Genomic DNA, 23263 nt, shown 5'->3' on the forward strand with positions numbered 1-23263 from the left:
TTTACCAACTTATACTGCTGACTTGCAATATTATATACAGGTCCAAGTTCATTGAAAGTGAAACTGATTTCCTGCCAGGACCTTAGATCCAACTGAAGACAAGATTATCATTTTCTCAGAGCTGAATGTTAAACCTGGGTTCCATTGAGGAAATGGTAGTATCCTGCTAGGTCTTTCACTTTCTGTCAGAGAAATACTAATTCCATTAATATCATCAATCTTTGCAAGTTTGAAGTACAGTACATCTGTAACTATCTCTCAAAAGAATGACAGGAGCTGTTGAAATAACTCCACAGGGGCCGGTATCCCGTCATCAAGTCACCCTTTATTTACACTTGGAGAGTCCTTGATGCTGATCCAGCTTCCCTCGAGCCAGCTCCTCAAGTGAATGGAACCTCTGAAACTCCTGTTTATATGTGTCAGCCAGGGCTCCTGGATTGGACCAGATTAACAGCCCCAGTCAGGGAACTGAGATTCTATTAGGTGCACCTGGCTTACCTCTTTACAATCACTACATCCTCCCCATCTGATTCTGAAGACAGAGGCTAGTTCCTTTTTTTTCGTAGCTCCTTCTAGGGCGTTTTAGCACTGGGTCAGAATCCCCTAACTCTGCCTTGAGACAGATGGCATGTGATGCATAGTAGCTCACCTCTTGTGCCTGTAGTGTTTCAAAAGAAATTCATTTTCCTCTTCAGGCACGACATCCACCATGTCCATCTCAGATTCCAAGATATCTTCAACACTTGATAGAGAACACCTGGGTTCTAGAACAGTAGGAAAGGCATTCGAGGAGCCGGGCACGTTTTGCTCTTGCACCATTTCCAGGTTTGCAGCTTTCATATGGTCCATGCTGCACCACCCGAACTTTATACGTCACTGGACTTGACCTCGTGTTGACCATGCCTCTTACCCATTCCTGTTGTTCCTACACCAAATGTCGCCCCCTGAAGTAAACGATCTCTCTCGCTTAGTGGAGACTTGTGTGCGGCACTGCCATCCCTGATGCCATTTCACTGGCTCCCTGATCCAGGAAGACCAGATTTAACCTGGTGCAGAGTCTGCTGGAACTATGCCTGTAGTTACATGAGGGGTGGTCTGATAATCGAATAGGAATCGGGACATTTTGGTATCTAATGAAGCTGTCGGATGTTTCTTTCAGGAGGAGAAAGTGAGGACTGCAGATGATAGAGATCAGAATCAAAACGTGTGGTGCTGGAAAAGCACAGCCAGTCAGGCAGCATCCGAGGAGCAGGAGAGTCGACATTCCAAGCATAAGCTCTTCATCAGGAATGTTTGGAGGTGGGGGGGTGGAAAGAGGGCTTAGAGATAAATGGGAGGGGGTGGGGCTGGGGAGAAGGCAGCTGGGAATGTGATAGGTAGATGAAGGTGGGGGGTGATGGTGATAGTTTGGAGTGGAGGGTGGAGCGGATAGGTGGGAAGGAAGATGGACAGGTAGGACAGTTCATAAGGGTGGTGAGAGTTGGAGGGTTGGATTTGGGATAAGATGGGGGGAAGGGAGATCATGAACCTTTAAACCTGTTTTCACAGTTTGGACTGATCTTTCCAGACCATTGGATGATGAATGATATGGAGCTGTCCTGAAATAATGAATACCATTCAACTTTCAGAAATACTCCAATCCCCTGCTGGCAAACAATGGCCCTTTATCTGTTACTAATGCGTCCAAGTGTCTGTGTATTGCAAAAGATGTGCGCTGTTTTTCTAATGGTGTTCCCCTGCTTGATGAATAAACTCTTTGAACGTCTAGACACTTTGAGTGGGCATCCACAATGACCAAGAACATTGAGCCCAGAAGAGGACTTGCATAGTCGACATGGAACAGAGTCCAGGGTTTATCTAGCCATTTCCATAAATGTGGAGGAGCAGCTGGTGGTAATTTTTGTCCTTCTTGGCACTCTGGGCACTGCCCCATCAACACAGCTATGTCTGCATCCCATCCTGGCCACCAGACATAACCTATTGCTAAAATCTTCAATTTAGAAACCCCTGGTGGAGATCAGCCAGTACGTGGTGACAATCTTTGCTCGGAACAGTCAGTCTTGGTCCCCATAATAATACACCGTCCTCTCCTGTGATTTGGTTACTCTGTGTCCAAAATGTTTTCAATTCTGGGTGCGACGGTCCTTTGGTTCCCTCCAGCACTACTCACTGTTTCAGTTTTGCCAGGACTGGATCTTTCTGCGTCCAACATCTGATAATGTCAGCTCTGACTGGAAGTGTGTCCAGAAAATTTAAAACCATTGCAGACTCTTCCAGTGGTGGCAAGACTGATGGTTTATTTGCCAGTGGGAGCCAGATCAATGTACCTGGATTTGCTACTTGGCCTCCTGGATAGTGTTCCATCTTGTAATTGAACACACCCTTAGTATTAGAGCCCATGGGCTGAATTCAGCCTGAAGCTACGGGGAGCACTGCATTGTTCTCTTTGTGTAGACCTAGTATGGGCTTGTAGTCTTTTATTATCAGCCTACTGATTTCTGCCTCAACTTTTGCCCATGTGGAAAATTGCACTGGGCGGGCCTTGCAGGATTGTGGAATTTTTTCTGATCAACATGCAAGCTGGCTTTGCCTCCTTTGACAGTCCCAAAACATTCCCGAAAAACTTGGACTTCAGTCAGGCAGCCATTTGCTAATCGAAAAATGATGAGCCAATCTAGGTGAATCTTTCTCAATCAATTTTGCCCTATCAGGCTTGGGCCCAGATTTTTACGATCATCAGTGGTAAATGAACCAGCTGCTTCTCAGAGAAGACCGGAAACAAAGGTGGACCTTTAATCTGTGAAGGTTCCTCAGTATAGGTTCTCAGTCTAACTGAGACCTTGCGCAGACTTAAGGTTAGGAATCCAGATTGAAATTTGTTAAAGACTGGTTTTGCAATCACTGAAATGGCTGCACTGATATTGATCTCCATTAGGACTGGGTGACCATTTGACCAGATGGTTATTTTAATTGGTTCTGATTTGGATGTTGCTAAGCAATTTCACTGTTCCAAACCAGATGTAGATGGACATTCCAGGGTGTACAGGTCTATGAGTTTTCTTACTTGGTTTAGGTCCAGTGGGACTCTTTTGCTGCTTCAAGTCCACACACCAGCAGTAACTCCAATGGCTTGCCAGCCTGGCTTCTGAAGAAAATTTTCACCATTTGGTTAAGTCTTAACTTTGTTTTGGGATTTTGCTGTGGCTTGACTTAGAGTTCCTCTTTTCAGGATATGTCCTGAGTGAGGCTGTGTAATTGCCTTTATTCAAGTGGTGTTCCCCAAGCTCAGTTGGACTGGAGAAGGTGTCCGCTTCCATCGGAATACCCTGTAACTCATGTGCTCCACTTGCTGCATTTTCCAATGATAAAGCCACTCATACTGCCTGTTTGAAGTCCAGTTGGACTTCAGCTAGTACATGCTTTTGTGTGGTTACATCATAACCTCACTCTTGTCGCCACTGAAATAACTCCATAGAGACCGGTATCCCATCACCATGTCACCCTTTATTTACATGTGGAGAGTCCTTGACACTGATCCAGCTCCCTCAGAGACAGCTCTCAGAATAAGGAGAACCTCTGAAAGCCCTGTTATTATTTGTCAGCCAGGGCTCCCTGATTAGACCAGATTAGCCGCCTCAATCAGGGAACTCAGATTCTGTGAGACCCATCTGGGTGACCTCGTGACAATGACTACAGTAGGCACACAAGAGCCATTGAGGAACTGAATGGAGTGTTGTCAAGGATATAGAATACTGTCTGAAATAACTTGTTACCTGTCTTACTGCTGTTAGTTTCCCAATAGTGTCAGTGTAGTTCTATTGGCAATAGTGTAATATCTAAATCATGAAGTTATGTGTTCAAGCTCTGCTCTGGGTCTTGAACAACTCATCCATACTAGTGCTCCAGTGCAGCAATAGTTTTTCAAAAAACTGTGAAACTGAGGTGCTTTCCAGTAGTTCAGTTGAATCCCATGATGCTGTTGGGAGAACATATCATTATGGACCAGGCCAGAACTCCTCAAAATATTTCAAGAAAGTAGCCCAGACCCTAACTTTGCTCGTTGTTTTAAGCCGGTGTAACATGGATATTCCAGGAGGGATGCAGTTGGTCAAACCACATAGTTTTAAACAAAACAGAATTGATTTACAAGATTGCTGACTGAAATACAAACAAAAGAGACCGGAATACTGAATAACTTAATTGGTCCGAAAACCCAATTAGGATGGGTTTTAATTGATGATCCCAACTCAATGATGCTGTTCCAAATACTTGCAACAATCTCCACAAACACCCCTTGGCACAAAAGATAAAATCAAACCCAGGGTCTTACAGGAGTGAAGCCAGGGAGAGAAGAGGATCAGCCTGGACCTGCTTCTTTAGGTCCAGCAGCTTTTTCAACTCTACTGTGCTGAAACCAAACTAAATCAGAGAAAAGCTGAGCTGGGAGAACTGGCCATGCCCCTTTCACTGTACAAGAATTGTTTTTTCAACTTAAAAGCCTTTTATCTGAGGCAGTATCTGTTTGATATAATCAAATTGACCCTAAAACCCTTCAACTTAGACTTTTCAGAGGCTGTGTCTTTTACGATCTCTCTGAAAAAAAACCTCAGGAAAACATAATGTTGTTAAAACAGCAGCATCGTCACAATATGTCTTCATATGCTAGCTCACATTTCATTATCAACCAACACAACCAAAGATCAATTAATTGGTTATTCATTGCAAAGATGTTCGTGGAAGTTTGCATTGTATAAAAGTACTAAGGGCTAACCATAATGAACCAATGAAAGTATTTCACGTACTCACTACTGGATCCTGGTCTGACAATGCCTCGATTTTATATTTCTCATCCTTGTTTTCATATTTCACAAAACCTTGTCCTTCCCTGGCTCTGTCATTGCTGCAGCCCCAGAGTGCTCTGACATCTTTGCCTTCAATCAACCTGGCCTCCCCAATTTTAAACATTTCACTGGCTCACATGCCTTCAGCTTCCAAGGTTTTCTGCTCTAGAATTCCTTCCCGAAACCATCAAACCTCTCTGTCTCTCTTTCTTTCCTTCAGGTGCTATTTTCTCAAAACATTGATCAAAACATTGGTCATCTGTCTGCATATCATATGTGACTCGCCAATGAATCTAGCTTGTTAATAATCCGATGAAGTGCTTCAGAATGTTTTACTAGTTTATCAATGCAAGTTCCCAGATGTAAAGTCTTTTGGAACCACCATGAGAAGAATAATGAAATGCTGAATAAATCCAAGTCACTTACTCTAAAATTTCTGCAAGGTAACATTGAGCACTTTGCCAAGACTCTCTTAACAGCAAAGTAGTGGAAATCTGATCATCAGATTTCAAGGGCAAGCAAATACCTGCATCAAGAACTGATAAAACAAAATTGAGAGCAAATTTTGAATTATATAATTTTAAACTGCCCTGGGTTTCAGTAGACTTTCCTGGCCTTAATGATGGCATAATAATCCTAAATTGAGATCAATAAAAGTACTTGAACACGAATGTAGAACCCTCTCGACAGTACCTTTTGTAAACAGTCACCAACCACATAAATATTGTGCAGAAGATCTTGAGATTTATTGGTAGTGTCCCTACCTCTGAGGGAGGGAACCTGGGTTCAAACGTTATCTGCTCCAGAGGTGTGTCAGAACAATTCTGAACAGATAGATTAGAAAATATCTAAAAATATTAAATAATTCCCATGTCTGTCAGTCACATTTTGGAGCTATGCTTTCTCAAGAGTGGATTTCCCAGCAATGCTTTCAGTTCTTTACAAAAAAGAAAATCACAAAAAAATCAAACAGATTGCTGTTAATATCTACACAGCAATGAAAAATTTTAAAATGCCCGATTTTCAAAATTTAACCCATCCAAAAACCAGCAGTCAGCAATCTCCTTCAAACACAAAGAGCAGGTCAAATACAGAGAGCATTCCAAAGTCTTTAGGAAATCTTTTCAGCTACCATCTTGCATTCTCTATCAAGCCAAGCTCTGCAATTAAGTTTTTCTCCATCATTAATATTAAAAAGTTAGGAAAAGATTAGCCAGCTTACTATGCCTTTTCTGCATGAAAGATGCATAAAACCTTTTCCATATTTTCATGTGCCTGCCCAAGAAGCCAAGGATTTCAGTTCCTATTTTTCACAGAAATAACATTGTGGCCTCTCAGTCAGCTCTGCTGTTCAGCAAGATTGCAGCCAAACTTAATTTTCTCACCTGATCCCAAGATCTCCTCATTCTCTTTGTGTTGAAAAGATTTAGCATTACTATGTTGGAATGGAGGACATGATTTGAGTTCCTGTTCCCTGATCATAAACGTGTTGGATAGTTGACATGTTCAGATGTCAGGTAAGGGCAAGGATCAGGGCACTGATGTCCTGAGCAGATGCATAAGTTTACTGACATTCTCGAGATCACTCACAGTCACTTGTGTGTAAGGAACTGAACGACTGCCAGCAAAAAGGCCAGAAAACAAAGGAGAAATATGGCAGGAATAAGTAAGAAAGCATAAAAGCTGTTTTGAGTACACTGAGAACTAAACGCTTCAGCTCACAGAATCAATCTATCCTTTTAGGTTGCTAAGAAACCATTTCTTCATGTTTTCTTTTTGGGGGCTGTCAGAGGAAGAGAATGCCAAGAAATAGGTCTCAAAGTCTCCACAAGCTCTGTCTAGTGTACACCCTCAGTCTCACAATGGGTTAAATGCAGTTACCCATTCCAGCTCTGTAATTTCCCACTGGAGTGTAGCTGCAATTGCATTGCTGAGCTCCATCTGTGAGCTGTATGTTGTGGAGGCAGTAATTTATTAGGACAATGGACCTGAGGAGCAGAACGGCACTAAACCATCCCAAACCCCCCCTCCCCTCACCTCCAGCACCACATGCTTGTGCTCTGGGGAGCCTTTTATCACCACAAGCTCTCCGGCTAGTATCCCAAACAGGATGATGAACATTCTCTGATGATGTAATTGCCACTGGCATTTCCTCCCACTGGTGAATTATTAAATTACTTGCAAGAATATATTTCTCAGGAACATTAAAATCACCACCTAGAGAATTGTTGGAAATTGTTAGCATGCTCTTAATGAATAGAACCTTCCCTTACTTGGTTTTTCTGTCATCATCTTCCTGAAGTTGGTGCAACTATTTTGTAATGTACAAAATCCTTCAGTGTTTCAATATCTACAGGAATTCTCAGCTTCTACAGAAAACTTGGTGTGACAAAAGGGAGAAAGTTCAGTGAGTGATCTTCATATTGCTGATATGTCAAAAGGCTGGAATCACTTGAAAACAGGAACAGTCCTGAGGGCTGGGCTGATCCCAACATTCAGGGCACGAATCTCTCAGAGTTCAAGATATGGGTCTATGCTGATTGAGCTAATCTCATCCAGTTTAGTACAGGACGATGATACTGGGCTGGAACGAGGAAACTGTCTTCTTCCTATTCAGTGACTTCCTCTGAAAGATAAGAGTATTTAGTTGTCAGTGATCAGGACTGGACTTATTAATATTGCCTGTGATGATGCACATATGATGAAAGATGTGTTGGAAAACTGTCAGAATTTGTTTAACTGTTCCGTCACAAGAGTCAGTGCCTTGAGGCTAAGAGAGAGAATTGGAAGTAGAAAAGCAGACAGCAACTTGGACTTAGAAAGTATCTGTCACATAGAATACAATATATTCTACACTGAAGCCAATGGATTTAGTGATCAGAAAGCATGGAAAAATGGCAAAGTCTTGAGATTTAAAGAAGGAGAGCAACATAGGTCATTGCCACAAATAATGAACGAGCATCTTCTACAGCATCTTCCACATCACCAGGATATCTTAAAGAACCCCATAGCTTAGTGTTACCAGTATTTCTATTGCAACAGTCAATTTGCACACGGCAAGAATTCACAAACAGTAATGAGGTAAGTGACAGAGAATCTGTTTTTAGTGTTATTTAAGAAATACACGTGAAATTTCAACAAATAACTCTACCACAGGAACGGTGGGGTGAACGGCCTCATTGCTGTATTATTCTATGCTGTGCTATAATATTAGTAGATCTCTCTTTTACTCCACTTAAACAGTGTCATGGGATCTTTTGTGTTTCTGTAATAAGATAAGCAGAGCAGCAGGATGTTGTTTTATTTGCAAGATGGCATTTGTTCAGCAATGACTGAAGGTCACCCTAGAAAGATTGCTTTTGTCAGCCCAGCAGAAGGCCATGACTTCTGACTAAGAGGCAAGAGCCATGCAATTACATCACACCGTCAAATCGATTCTGACAGAATTGAGGGTAGTAACTGATTCTGTCATTAAGAATTTGTGACCTTTTAAAATTATGTAGAAACATACGCCAAACTGTTTCATAACTGCTAAGGTTACATGGGACAATTGGGCGTTTAAATCATCTGAGTATCAGCTCATCAAGCTGTGTATGTTATGAACTGACCAGTAAATTCAGAGTATTCCTAAGGCACTGAGAAGAGAGTCATGTCTTGAAAATAGTCCACATTACAGAAGAGAAGGTGCTGGAGGTCTTAAAATGCATAAAGGTAGATAAATCCTCATGACCAGTACATTGTGGAAGTTGGGAAAGAAACTTTGGGGGCATGAGCAGAGATATTTGTATTGTCTACAGCCACTGGTTAGGTGCCGGAAGACTGGAGGGTATGTGCCATTGTTGTGCCATTATTTTAAAAAGGCCACAAGAAAAAGCCAAGGGACTGCAGACTGATGAGCCTGATGTCAGTGGTGGCTATGTTTTTAAAGGAAATTCTGAGAGATAGGATCTACAAAATTTGGAAAGGGAAGGACTTACTAGGGATAGTCAGCATGCCTTTGTGCAGAGAAAATCATGTCTCACAAACTTGATTGAGTTTTTCGCAGACGTGACCAAGAAGACAGATGAAGGCAGAGCAGTAGACGTTGTCTACATGGACTTTTGGCAAGACTTACAACCAAGGTTCCACATGGGAGACTGCTGAGTAAGGTTAGATCACATGAAATTCAGGGAGAGCTAGACAAAAGGATTACAAAACTGGCTTGAAGGTAGGAGACAGGGGGTGGTAGTAGAGGGCTGTTGTTCAGGCTGGAGGCCTGTGACCAGTGGTGTGCTGCAAGGATCGATGCTGGGTCCACTGATGTTTATCACTTATATAAGTTATTTGAATGAAAATATGGGAGGCATGATTCATAAATTTGTGGATGACACCAAACTTGGTGGTAAGTGGACAGTGAAGAAGATTATCCAGGATCTTGATTGATTGGGCTAGTGGGCCGAGGAATGGGAGACAGGGTTTAATTTAAATAAATACGAGGTGTTGCATTTTGGTCAGACAAACCAAGGCAGGACTTACAGTGAATGGAAGGACCCTGGGGAGTGTTGTCAAACAGAGATACCCTAGGAGTGCAGGCACATGGTTCCTTGTAAGTGGCATCACAGGTCAACAGGGTGGTGAAGAAGGCATTTTGCATGCCAGCTTTTGTAAGGCAGAACATTGAGTATTGGAGTTGGGACGTCATGTTAGGGCTATGGAAGACAACAGTCCGGCCACATTTGGAGTACTGAGTACAGTTCGGTTGTCCTGCTAAAGGAAGAATGTTATGAAAGGAAGTATGCAAAAAATATTTACATGAATGTTACTGAGACTAGAGAGTTTGAGTTATAAGGAGAGGCTGAATAGGCTGGGACCTGTTTCCCCAGAGCATAGGATGCTGAGGGATGACCTTATAGAGGTTTACAAAATCATGAGGGGTACAGATAAGGTGAATAGCTAAGGTCTTTTCCACAGGATAGGAGAGTCCAAAACCAGAGGGCATAGGTGAGAGGAGAAAGATTTAAAAGGGACCCAAGGGGTGACTTTTTCACACAGAGGGTGGTGCACATAAGGAACAAGTTGCCAGAGGAGGTGATACAGAGGAGGTGGTACAATTAAAACATTGAAAACATTTGGACAGGTATATGGATAGGAAAGGTTTAGAGATACATAGGTCAAATGCAGACAAATGGGCAAAGTCTTTTCAGCAAACCTGATAGGCATGGACAAGTTGGGCCGAAGGGTCTGTGTCCTTACACTATAACTCAAGATTGTATGAGCTTCAATTCATTCTTGTTAAATGAAGCAGAATTTCCATTTGCAAGTTCACTTGCTGGAACAATACAGCAAAGGCCTATGATTGACAGAAGCCACTTCTTCTGTTTCTATTTGTCATGTGCTTCCAGTCCCAAGAGTCCACTGGATTGTATGGGGTGGGGATGTGTGTCTAACATAACCTCTCATGCAACTTTGCAACAAGTGCAGAGTTTGTTTTATTACTCACTTATGGGTTGTGGTTACTACAAGTTGGGCCAGTATTTTTGGCATATCCCTTGTTGCTTTGATGAGGTAGTGGTGAGCTGCCTTTTTCAACCATGACAGTCTTTGTTCTGCAGGCAGATCCTCAATCCTACTCGGGAGGGAATTCCAGGATTTTGATCCAACAATACTGAAGGAACTGCAATATATTTCCAAGCCAGGATGATAAGAGCTTAGAGGGGAATTTCTAGATGGAAGTGATTGTGGATTTGGAAAGTGCTGTTCTACGGAACTATCGTAAATTTCCGCAGCATATTAGTTTGTTGTTTGTGACTGAAAGCTTTTTAACAGTCATTCTTGTAACGTGAGACAAGGACAGCATGTATTGCCCATCCTAAGTTGGCTTGAATGAGGTGATGATAAGTTGCATTTTTGAACGCTTGTAGTTTATGTGGTATAGGTACACCAACTGTGCCATTAAGAACAAAGTACCAGGATTCTCACCCAGTGACAGTGAAGGAACAACAATGCAGTTCCAAGTCAGGATGGGATGTGACTTGCAGGAATTGTGTTCCCTTGGATATGCTGCTTTTGTTCTTCTATGTGGTAGAGGTTGCAAGTTTGGAAGATGCTGACAAAGGAGCTTTGATGAATACCTGCAGTACAATGCCATTCTGAAAGAAGCAAAAGTTTATGATGGATGGACTACTGATCAAATGGGATGTTGTTGAGTGTCTTGGGTGTTTGCTGAGATTGCACTCAAAGAAGCAAATGGAGCGGATTCCATCACACTCCTGACTTCTGAAAGTAAACAGTGGGAGAGACTTTGAGAAGTCAGGGGTGAATTCCTCACCTCAAAATTTGCAGTCATTGACCTGATATGTCATTGCATACTGGCTAGCCCAGTTAATTTGCTGAATATCAGATGACCATTTTGAGGATTGAGCAATGGGACTGCTGTTGTTGGTGGCAAGGTCATTGATGCAACAGCTCAAGATGGGCAGCAACGCCCTGGGATTTAGATGATTGGTGTCCAACAACCACAACAATGTCCCTTTCTAGTAAAATGTATTAGGTATGGCTCAAACCATTGGAGACTTCTTCCACTGATTTCCACTGTCTTAAATTATATTTGCAATCCTTGATGACTAATGATGACTTCAGATCTTGCTTCTCACTGGATTTGAGTTTTGCTGTCCAAAGTAAAGAAGTTCATTGAAGAAGCTAATTATATCAGTTTCATTTGAGCTCTCCAAGCTGCAGAGATAAGAACACAAGAAACTGAAACAGCAGGAAACCATCCCTCAAGATACATTTACCATTCAATAGGATCTAGCTCAACTCTATTTGCCTAAACAACTCTCATTAAATTTGACCATTCTCTCAGCCTTGAAGATACTCACTAGCCAGAACCTCCATTGTCCTCTGGGAGAGAAGATTCATAACACTCTGAGTTGAGGCATTTTTCCTCATCTCAGTTCAAAGATTATGGCCTCTGCCATTTATATTATTCTGCCAGAGGAAACAGCCTTCTGCTTTTCTTTGTTTCTTTCTCTTTCCTCTGCAAAGAATGAGCATGCGCTGAAGCTCTGCCAAAAAATGTGGCGAAGCAGAATCAACCCCATTCAAGAGGGATTTGGTTAAATACTTTGGCCATAAGATCATAAGACAGAGAAGCAGAAATTAGGCCACTCAGTACATCGAGTCTGCTCTGCCATTCAATCACAGCTGATAAGTTTCTCAACCCCATTCTACCGTTTTCTCCCTGTAACCATTGATCCTCAAGAACCTATCTCAGTTTTAAATATATTCAATGACCTGGCCTCCACAGCGTTCTGTGGCAATGAATTGCATAGATTCACCACTTGCTGGTTGAAGAGGTTTCTTCTTTTCTCTATATGTAAAAGGTCTTCCCTTTACTCTAAGGTGCTGCCCTCAGGTTCCAGTCTCTCCCACCAATGGAAGCATCTTCCCATCATCTACTCTGTCCAGGCCATTCAATATTCTGTATGTTTCAATTAGATCCCCCACCCCCCATCCTTCTAAATTCCATCGAGTAGAGACCAAGAGTCCTCAAACGTTCCTCATTTTCCTTCCTGGGGCCATTTTCATGAACCTCCTCTGAACACGCTCCAGGGCCAGTATATCCTTCCTGAGATATGATGCCCGAAACTGCGCACAATACTCCACATGCAGTCTGACCAGAGCCTTATAGAGCCTCAGAAATACATTTCTGCTTTTATATTCAAGTCCTCTCAAAGTAAATGCCATCATTACATTTGCCTTCCTAACTACTGACTCATCCTACAAGTTTACTTTGAGAGAATCCTGGACTAGAACCCCCAAGTCTCTTTTCACTTCAGACTTGTCATCTTTCTTTCCAGTCGGAAAATAGTTCGTACCTCTATTCCTCCTACTAAACTGCATGACCTCACACTTTCCCAAGTTGTACTCTATTTGCCACTTCTTTGCCCACTCTCCTAACCTGTTCAAATCCTTCTGCAGTCTCCCCACCTCTCAATGCTACCTGTCACTCAACCTATCTTTGAATCATCTGCAAACTTAACCAGAATGCTAGATCTAGATCACTAATGTATAGAGTGAAAAGTTGTGGTCCCAACACTGATCCTTGCGGAACACCACTTGTCACCGGCTGCCATCCGGAGAAGGACCCTTTTATCCCCATTCTCTGCTTTCTGCCGGACAGCCAAACTTCTATCCATGCTAGCACCTTGCCTCTCACACCCTTATCTTACTCAGTAGCCTTCTGTACGGCACCTTGTCAAAGGCATTCTTAAAATCCAGGTGGATAACGTCCATTGGCTCTTGGTCTAACCTGCTTGTTACTTCCCTTGAAGGGGAAAAGTAGCAGAGCAAAAGACCGGAAGTAAATGAATTACTCCTTTTTGCCTGATGAGATGAAATGCTGATATCGACATTGTGTGGGGCTTCAATGAGATGAATAGGAAATGTCATTTGACATTAAAAAGAAGTTACAATGTCTGGAATACAGTAAGTATCTATAGATACATTTAAAAATTTAGCATACGCAGTTTTAAGTGTGAGCCTTGACGCACTGGGATTCAGTCCAATACCGCCCAAGTTAATTTCATATACGACCCTTGCAACAAACAAAAAGCAAATTCTTTCAACTTAAGAATCTGGAATATTCTTTGATTTTGATTTTATGTGTGTCTGATTGATCTTTGAAATTGTCTAATCAATTTGTTCAGAATTATTATTGCACACCTCTGGATCAAATGGGAGTTGAAACAAAGCTTCCTTGGCTCAGTGGTACAGACACAAGCAGTGCAACACAAGAGTCCTCTTGGTTGATCTTATCATGTCACCACCAATTGATGCCTTTATGTTATGAATTAAGGACTACTTAAGGCGTCAAGCTGCCATCTGTCATAATATGGTATGCCCAACAGATAAAGCTGTGTGAGCAGCCGTTCAGCTGTGGCAGGGAGAAACCCTGATTCAAGGCAATCAGTTCCTGATTAAGAGAGTGAACATTGAGCAAGAGTGGATGTTTGCTGAGATGTCCTTCTCTTGCATAAAACATAGCTTTCCCTTATCTCAATTACCTACAATCCAGAAGCCAAACATCCAAGAAATCACATCTTCGTCCTCCTCGACCCTGGGTGTCCTTCTGGCAGCAGCTACAACCTCCTCCTTACCACTGTCATGTCCAAATGCTGCCAGCCTCTGATCGGTTGGGGGCTTTTACACAACAGGACATCTGCCCCAGCATTTTAATTTCAGGTGAAGAACTTGGTGGCCTCAATAATGCCTGATTGACATAGACATTTGTGGACTTCCCCTCAAAGAGTCAGTGTGGGTCTGCATCAGCTCTCCGGCCAGCTGACAAAATCCCCACCTCCTCAAAATGAAATCACCAGTATTTCTGAGTTTGGAAGGTATAAACGTGTGGGGTTTTCTGCGCCATTTCCGGTGAATCCTTGCACAACCACACAACCTGCAAAGTTCGCATAGTGTGTGAAATCAGACACTAAACATACACACTGTTGTCTTCAACTCTCAAATTTCCAATCTGGATACTAGCTACCATCAATATGTCTTCTTTCTGATCTTATCCCACCATCCTGATTAGTGAAATTAAAATAGCTCCCAGCCAACATCAAAGAAGACTCCTAAATTAACGAGCCTTACTTCTGACTCCTTTCAATTGTGATGTCCTGCACTTCAGTCTTCTCAATTAAAAACTAAAATCACAAGTTTGATGCTATGATACACAGTGCACAATAAAATTCAACCTTGTAGCAATTAATATGATTAATTTCTCTTTGTTTCTACAGCACTGAATGAGCCCACAATAGATTACGGTTTCCAGAGACTGCAGAAGGTCATTCCTCGGCACCCCGGTGATCCAGAAAGACTAGCAAAGGTTTGTAGAGGTTGTGTTGACAATACACGGCAGATTACATTCATGCCTACAAACAATGTGCATAATCCACTTGTGCTGCATTCAATTCTGAACTGAAAATTGTAGACATACACAGATATAATAAATTTCACAAGCTGAAGGTATAACATGGCACCTCTCTATTCCTTTCTCTTGAAAGCCACAAGATCTAATGTCTTCAGGTATTCCTGATAGAAGAACTCAGATGTTGTGAGCACTGAACTGTGGAAACTTCTTTAACAATGAAGGGGGATCTCAAGCCCTGTTTTTCATATGTCCACAGTCACATACAATTTTCTCAGCAAATTTACTTGCTGCAATCCACAGCTGGCATTCCCAGATATGCTGAGGGCAACTGGAAATAACCCCAAATGCTGTCTGTTTGAGATCAGCTAACTGGTGGTACCCCAGAAGTGTAACAGTGATGTGCTCACATGAAGAATACATCACCAGATTGGGTATCAACCACTAATAACTAAGGAGTGGGAAGGCTGAATGGTAATACTATGGTGAACCTCATGCTTGAGTAGAAAGCTGACACTGGCATAGCACCATCCCAGATCAATCGTGCAATGAGCAAATCATTAAGATGAAATCATTGCAAAAAAGCCAAAGTTGTCCTACCTGTTTTGTCACATCCAGCTGTGCCAATACTATGTCAAAAGTGTGGTACTGGAAAAGCACAGCAGGTCAGACAGCATCTGAGGAGCAGGAGAATCGATGTTTCGGGCATAAGCCCTTTCCAGCACCACACTCTTGACTCTGATCTCCAGCATCTGCAGTCCTCACGTTCGCCCTGTGCCAATACTGTGTGTGTCTTGAAGGGCATCACTGCTACTAGGTGGTACAAATAGGGAAGATTTGACACTGGGTGCTATTCTTGAAATGATATGTGCAGTTCGCCATACTTCCTGAGGAAGTGAAAGTAAATCTCTGTTAGTGGTGCAGACAAAACGGGCCAAGTGGCCTTTTCCTGTTACATAGTTCAGAAATAAGGTTTCAAAGCTTTATTTCTATGTTGACAATTTTGGTACTTATTTTAGATATTTTTAAGACTCAGACATTCCTTTTAGTTCATCTATGCCTTTCCATTTTCTTTTCATGAAAAATACAAGCATTTTAAATATTGTAAATCTTAAACATTAGTTTCATACTGAAATACAGTCCAGGAGAACAAGCATTGAACTAAAGAGCCTAGGTTCCAGAAAAGCTTAAACCAGACAAGAATGCCAACAGGGAATCCCATGAAGTTTACTCCAATTCAATGTTAAGAATAAACCACTCACTTAGGAATGTTCTCAACTGGAGAAATGGTTTTTCAAAATCAATTTGACTTTAATTGGATGATTTAAAAACTAGCATTTATCTGTTTCAGCACTTTGGACAGTTCTGAATCAATTATCTTCACATTTGTTGTGAGAACAACAGAAGAATGGAATGATTAGATTCTGCTTCCACTGCAAATGTTGACAAATGTTCTACATTTATTTTTCCTTGAAAATAAATTTGAATTCTTCTAATGTGCCATCATTTAGTGCATTGCTGTATGAAATCTATCACATGATCTGGAACCATTTGTTGCTTCTATCACTCCAAAACCCGGTGTGTCCAAAGTGGCTTTCAACTAAATGTTTAACGTATGCACGATTGAATTGTGGTGAATCACTGCATCCATTTAGCGATGATTACTGCTAAAGTGCTACTGACATAAAAAATTTGCAAAAATATCTAATACCAAATAGAGGATACCAAAAATATATTACATTGTGTTTGACAGTTCATAGATAATGCAAATGTTGGCTAGAATAAACTTATTTTTCAACTATTTACTTCAAAAACTAATTTTATCTTCTCAAATTTCATGGAAGGAATTAGAATTACAAGGAATAGTCAGAAATTATCGAGCAAGACACTCAGTTGCCAAAAGAGGCAGCCAATCACCACCTTCACAAGACATACAAAATGGGCAATAAATGCTGGTCTTGCCATGGTAATATCAGCATTTTTTTTTTGAGTAAAGCAGCAAAGAGAAGGATTTGAAAATTCAGCAGTTGGCATTTATAGCAGTGGCATTTATTTGATAGTCATTGCTCAGCTTCAAGGATCCCTAAGCATGAGCTCTGCTTCAAATCCATCTTTGGCAGTTCTGAGCCAGTGCAGAAATCAGGAATCATCTACAAGTTATCAACGCTCATTCTGGGATAAATACAGAGAATGGTGGAGAAATTCACCAGGTCTTGCAATAGCTGTGTACCGAGAAACACAGTTAATATTTTGAATTCAGTATGACATTTCTTCAGACAGTTCATTGAATCCTAAATAAGTGTCATACTGGACTTGAAACATTAACTCAGTTTTTCTCTCTCTCTCCACACCTGCTGCATTTCTCCAGCGTTCAAGGTATTTCCAGCATTTACAGTATTTTCCTTCTGGGTCGACTTGTGATAAAGACCATAAGACATAGGTGTGGAAGTAAGGTCATTCAGCCCATTGAGTCCACTCCGCCATTTAATCATGGCTGATGGGCATTTCAACTCCACTTACCCGCATTCTCCCTGGAGCCCTTAATTCCTTGCGAGATCAAGAATTTATCAGTCTCTGCCTTGAAGACATTTTACCTCCCAGCCTCCACTGCGCTCCGTGGCTATGAATTCCACATGCTCACCACTCTCTGGCGTAAGAAATGTCTCCTCATTTCGTTCTAAATTGACCCTCTACTTCTAAGGCTGTGCCCATGGGTCCTAGTCTCCCCACCTAACGAACAAAACTTCCCTGTGTCCACCCTTTCTGAGCCATGCATTATCTTGTACGTTTCTAGTAGATCTCCCCTCAACCTTCTAAACTCTAATGAACACAATCCCAGGATCCTCAGCCATTCATCATATGTTAGGCCTACCATTCCAGAGATCATCCGTGTGAATCTCCGATGGACACAACCCAGTGCCAGAATGAAGTGTGGGGCCCAAAATTGGACACAGTATTCTAAATGGGGCCTAACTAGAGCTTTATAAAGTCTCAGAAGTACATCGCTGCTTTTATATTCCAACCCTCTTGAGAAAGTTAGAAGCAGGCATTTGGCAGCACAGAACTTGACTATTTCTGAAAAAAAAAGACACATTTTGTCGAAGATGTTTGCCTTGCATTCATCAGGACAATTCGCAAGAACACCAGCTTGGGGAAAGCCACATTTATACTGCATGAGGAGGCTGTTGATTGGTTGGCAAGTGGACTCTAACTGGTTGTGGTGTAGCCACATAGAATGAACCCATTCATGCTGATTGACAGTAAAGTGCCAAGCTTTGTTTACATTTCAAGTCAGGCAGGTTGACTTTGATTACCTTCATAAATGAGCCAGTGAATGGCAGTCACCTTCATGCAGCCATCATTTAACATGGAGAGACCTGCACCATCAAACTAAATTTTTTTTCCTTCACAATGGCCTACCCCAATCTATTGGGTCACCTTTCCTCCTTTATTGTTGCTTCTTGGACATCAAATAGTTAATGAGTGAAAAGGGTTACTGAACTTTGAACTTTTTTTTGTGGCATTAAAATTGCAGTGAGCAGCATTTCCATTGAACCTGACAATAGCCAACCTATTCCTGACTTTCAGCTTGCTATGCAGGAGCACAAAAAAACAGTGAATGAGATTGATTTGTGTTAATGAATCAGGTTCGCTTATTTGGGTCCAACCACATGCAGTACCCACAGTGATGCATCAGAACCTTGTTTTCTGACCCATTACTCTGATGATGAGACCGCAAAACTTGGGTTGTATTCAATGGGAAACCTAAGATAGATCATCTTTTTGTTTAGTCATTTTCAGGGAAGTGAGCAAAGCTGGCAACACCGTGATAAGTCATAAAAAATGAGGAAGTTTGAGGAAGTAAATATGGATATATAATTGGATTAATAAAAGGAGACAGAGTGGTGGTAGAAGGTTAATTTTTGGACTGGAGGCCTGGCACTAACGATGATCCATAGGGATCGGTTCTGGGTCCATTTTTGTTTGTCATTGATACAAATGATTTGAATCAGAATATAGAACACATGGTTCGTAAGTTTGCGGATAACACCAAAATTGGTGGCATATTAGAGAGTGAAGAAGATTTTCTACAATTACAAAGGGATCTTGATCAAATGGGTCAATGAGCTGAAACATGGCAGATAGAGTTCAATCTGGATAAATGTGAGGTGTTGCATTTTGGTCCAAACACAAGGGTTGGGCTTATACAAATAATGGTCGGGCCTTGGGTGCTGTTGTAGAACAGAGGGACCTCGGGGTTCAGGTACGGAATTCTTTGAGGTTTACATCAAATAAGGACAGGATGGTTAAAAAGGCATTTGTCATGCTTGCCTTCATTGCTCAATACTTTCAATATAGGAGTTGGGAAGTCATGTTGAGGTCGTAAAGGACATTGGTGAAGAACATCCTCTGGAATATTGTGTCCAGTTTTTGTCTCCTCGTTATAGGAAGGATATTATTAAGCTGGAGAGGGTTTTACCAGTATATTGCTGGGTATGGAAGGTTTGAGTTATAAAGAAAGGATGGATAGGCTGGGACTTGTTTCACTGGAACGTAGGAGATTGAGGGGCGACCTGATACAAGTTTATAAAATAATACAAGATATAGTTAGAGTTAATGTTGGTTGTCTTTTCCCTAGGATGGGGGATTTCAAGACTGGGGGCACGTTTTTAAGGTGAGAAGAGAGAGATTTAAAAAAGACATGGGGTCAATTTTTTCACACAGAGAGTGGTTCATGTGTGGAATGAACTTCCTGAAAAAATTGGGCTTGTGAGTACAATTACAACGTTTAAAAGACACTTGGATAGGTACATGAATAGGAAAGGTTTGGAAGGATATGGACGAGGAGCAGGCATGTGGGACTAGTTTCGTTTGGAATTATATTTGGCATAGAATATTTGGATCAAAGGGTCTGCTTCCGTGTTGTATGACCCGATGAGAACTCATTCCCAACGCTTTTTAGATCAGTGACATTGGGCTATATATCCCTGTGATAATACGAGCCATAAAGGGAAAATGTCTGAATTTTTTCACGAATGGAATGTTGAGAATAGGGAATGCACTGCCCAAAGTGACTGCTGATGTTGTCAACCACAACTTACAACACAAAAATTCAGTAAGCACTCCATATATCAGATTAAAGGATGAAGAACAATAAATGGGATAAAGTGAGTAGCTTTAGCACCAGCAGCAGCAACACAGGTATGCAAGCAAACTAGCCTTCTGTGTAGCAGCATTTACGATTCTGTTTCACAAAGCCCTACTGGTTAGGCAAGCTCAATTGGCAGCCTTTTTGGTGCATTTCTTGTGTGCTATTTTTGTGCCATCAGGAAGGTAGCCCACAGTTTATACATTGCTATTCTTTGACTTCCTGCATCTGTCTTTCAAAGGTAAGACAGTTAACAAGCAATAGTATGTGTCAGCTTTTCCCTGAAATTTGCACTTTGTGCAGGTGAGAATAAGACTTGAACACAAGCAACTTATTTTCTAGCCTGCAGTGAATGAATTGGAAAATCTTCCTCTCTTCCTGTGCTGAATGCAGGCCAGGATCAAGAGAGCAACAGCAACTGGAGTGAAGGCCAGATGCTCTATCTAACATTTCAGAGATGTATTGGCACGGTGTAACAGGAGTCAATTTACCACGTGTCTTGTAGTTCTGAGACACTTTGTGGCTTAACTTAAGACCTGTGATCCTTTCATGAGTTTGTATAACAGAGTAATTGACTGTTTATTTCCCACAGGAGATGTTACTGAAAAGAGCAGCGGATCTTGTTGAGGCATTATACGGAGGACCACCAAATAACCAGGTACAGCAGAGTGCTAGTGACAACTCCCTTCACACTAAAGAGCAGTCAATCAAATATAGTCGGTCCTACTCACTTTTATGTATATGTACATAATATTTGATCCAATGAAAATTAATTTTTAAAAAATATATAGCTTAATAGGCTACTTTTGAGTCATAAGATGAAATATTATATACGATAAGATGAAAATTTGTCAACAAACCATTTGCTTTTCAAGAATCTGCATATCCCAGTTACTATTACACCCAATCATGACAAGATCCTATCTGAGTAGCATTTTTTTGTTCTGTTGGTTTTATTGGCCTTCTGTCAGTAACATTGTTGCAGCAGCCAATCTGACATCAAGACTCCAAGAAGGCATCTGGTACAACAACATTAACAACTTGATTTATTTTTTTCCTTTTACTGATCTTGATTTATCTTTCCTTTTTAGAAACAGCACTTCACAATTTTTTTTTTCTAAACTGGATGACGCTATTGGAAATTGCTCTGAGTAAACACAAAAATTATAACTTTTGGCAAAAAATTCCTCAACTTGTTGACATTGTGAAGGGGATATTTCCCTGTCAAAAACCATATTGATTTGCAGAAGAGGTTTCATTTCTTTATTATGGCTAATATTTATTTATTCATGGGATATAGCATTGCTGGCTAAACCAACATATATTACTCATGTTTAGTTGCCCAGAGGGCATTTAAGAGTCAACCACATTGTTGTGGGTCTGCAGCCAAATGTAAGCAAGAACAGTTAAAGGTTGCAGATTTCCTTCCTTGAAGGACATCAGAGATGAGATGTGAATTTAAGACATTCATTTGTGGTTACATGGTTGCCTTTTTCAGATTTCAGAAGATTTTTAACTAAATTCAAATTTCACCATCTACCATGGAGAGGTTTAAACACATGACACCCAAACATTTGACTGGGTTTCTGGATTCCAAGTCCAGAAAGAACCATTGACTAAACCATTGCCACACTTAATTATCTCTTAAGTTGCTTATCTGAGGGCAAATATGGAAATGAAAGGTGATTTCTCCAGTACTTCTGAAGAACACCATCCAATCTGTCACATTGAGGCACTTTAATTAACTGTAAAGGATAACTCCATAAATTATACAAAAGAGGGGCACAGCCACCACCTCCGCTGTCTTCTCATCTCCACCAGAATTAAGCCAAAATCAGGAAAAGCCTATTCTGAACATTTCTGTATCTCTGCCAATTCAAGGCCACAAAACGGCCTCATTCCATGGCACTGGGATTAATCCAAGTGCAAGCTGGGGTGTGGCATGTGGCATGCTCAACAACTCAACTTGTGTCACCAACTTGTCAGCTGGGGTGGGGTGGGGGTCTCTCAATTAAAGGCAATCAGTGCCTGATCCAGGTACTGGGCATATGGCAAGGGCCTATTCCTGTCCTTGCTTCTGAATCCCTCATATCATTCACCTCACTTCATATTCCCTATAATGCCCCACCCATAAAACCCTCCTCATCACAAATCACAGACCTTACTGCTTGGTCCTGTGTCATCTTGGGGTGGGAGGAGGAGAAGATACAGAGTACCATTGGACTCTTCCATGATGCTCCCGATGGAGAGAGCCACCCGGCCTCTGATTGGTTGGCCGTATTCATTGTGCAGACCTCTGTCCCTGGGATCTTAATTCCAGACAAAAACATGCCATTAGTCTTGCTAATACCTGACAGACATTAGGTAGGCCTTCCATGGAGGAAGCTTTGCAAGTCTCTCGCTGCTCAACTAGCTGGCTGACGAGCCTTTGCTGCCTCGACAAGATTTCATCCTGTGTCTTTAATAAATCTCGAGATTTAACAAGTCAATTTGTAATCCTATAAATTATCGGCTTTGAATCGCTTATACTGTGCATTTCCTCAATAATCCGTCAGCAATTCTACAGAGAAACTTGAAACTGACAAAAGGAATTTCACTACAAACCACAAACAGTGCAAACGTGTTTGAAAATGGATGACTGATTCATTGCCAAACTGTTTTGTTGGAGGAGTGAAGGACCGGTACAGGAATAATTAAACCTACTGAGCTATAGTTCAGTTCAAAATGTTCTCTGCTGAAAGTGGAATGCAGATTTGTTGTTCATTTATTGTGGTTACATCTGTTGTCAGCAGCAAACTTATTTGTCTGTCTCACTGGCCTTTCCTTCCTGCATGTTGCCAGCAGAGCTGCCAAAGATGGTCATAGGGGTGATTTCAGTGCTGTTCCTAGCTAAATATCTCATCCTTGGAGCTACTCTTCATACTGCAATCTAATTCAATTGCAATTTCCTAAAGTTCTTATATTTCAACAGTTGGGAAAATGAAATGGTGAAAACAAGTTAAAATTTCAAAGCTCCAGGAAAGAAAAACATTGGAAGAAGTAAAAGTAAAATTTAAAAGTTGGAAGGATGAAAGAAAGTAGATAGATGCAGGCAATTTTTGTTAACCTTTTCAATTTAAGACTGTGTTTGGATTGTTTACTTCAGTAGCTTTTGTCTATATTCTCGTAATAGATTAATTTCTGATGTTGGAACTGACACAGGATTTTAATATTCATTTGCATCTCGTGTTTTAATATCATGCTACATTTCAATTGTGTGTGCACTGAAAACTTAAAATGGGTCAGCTAGGGAAGATTGGAGTTTCCTGGTCGGAAAGTGATAGAAATGTTATCAATTTCTGTATTACATTTATAAATGCCATATGT

General features: G+C 41.2%; 1 protein-coding gene across 4 annotated transcripts in view; it reads left to right on the forward strand.

Moving 5' to 3' along the window:
- The window catches only part of LOC122543076 (transcription factor COE2), a 267093-nt gene that overhangs the window by 211206 nt on the left and 32624 nt on the right, over positions 1-23263 (forward strand). For all 4 annotated transcript variants that reach the window (XM_043681302.2, XM_043681301.2, XM_043681304.2 and 1 more), the window contains 2 exons: positions 14618-14706; positions 20490-20555. In XM_043681302.2, coding sequence (XP_043537237.1) covers positions 14618-14706; positions 20490-20555 — 155 coding nt within the window. The remainder of the gene's footprint in view (positions 1-14617; positions 14707-20489; positions 20556-23263) is intronic.

This window comes from Chiloscyllium plagiosum, unplaced genomic scaffold (genome assembly GCF_037043375.1).
Source record: "Chiloscyllium plagiosum isolate Xiang-an unplaced genomic scaffold, Cpla_swu_hap1 HiC_scaffold_48, whole genome shotgun sequence".
Classification (NCBI taxonomy): domain Eukaryota; kingdom Metazoa; phylum Chordata; class Chondrichthyes; order Orectolobiformes; family Hemiscylliidae; genus Chiloscyllium; species Chiloscyllium plagiosum.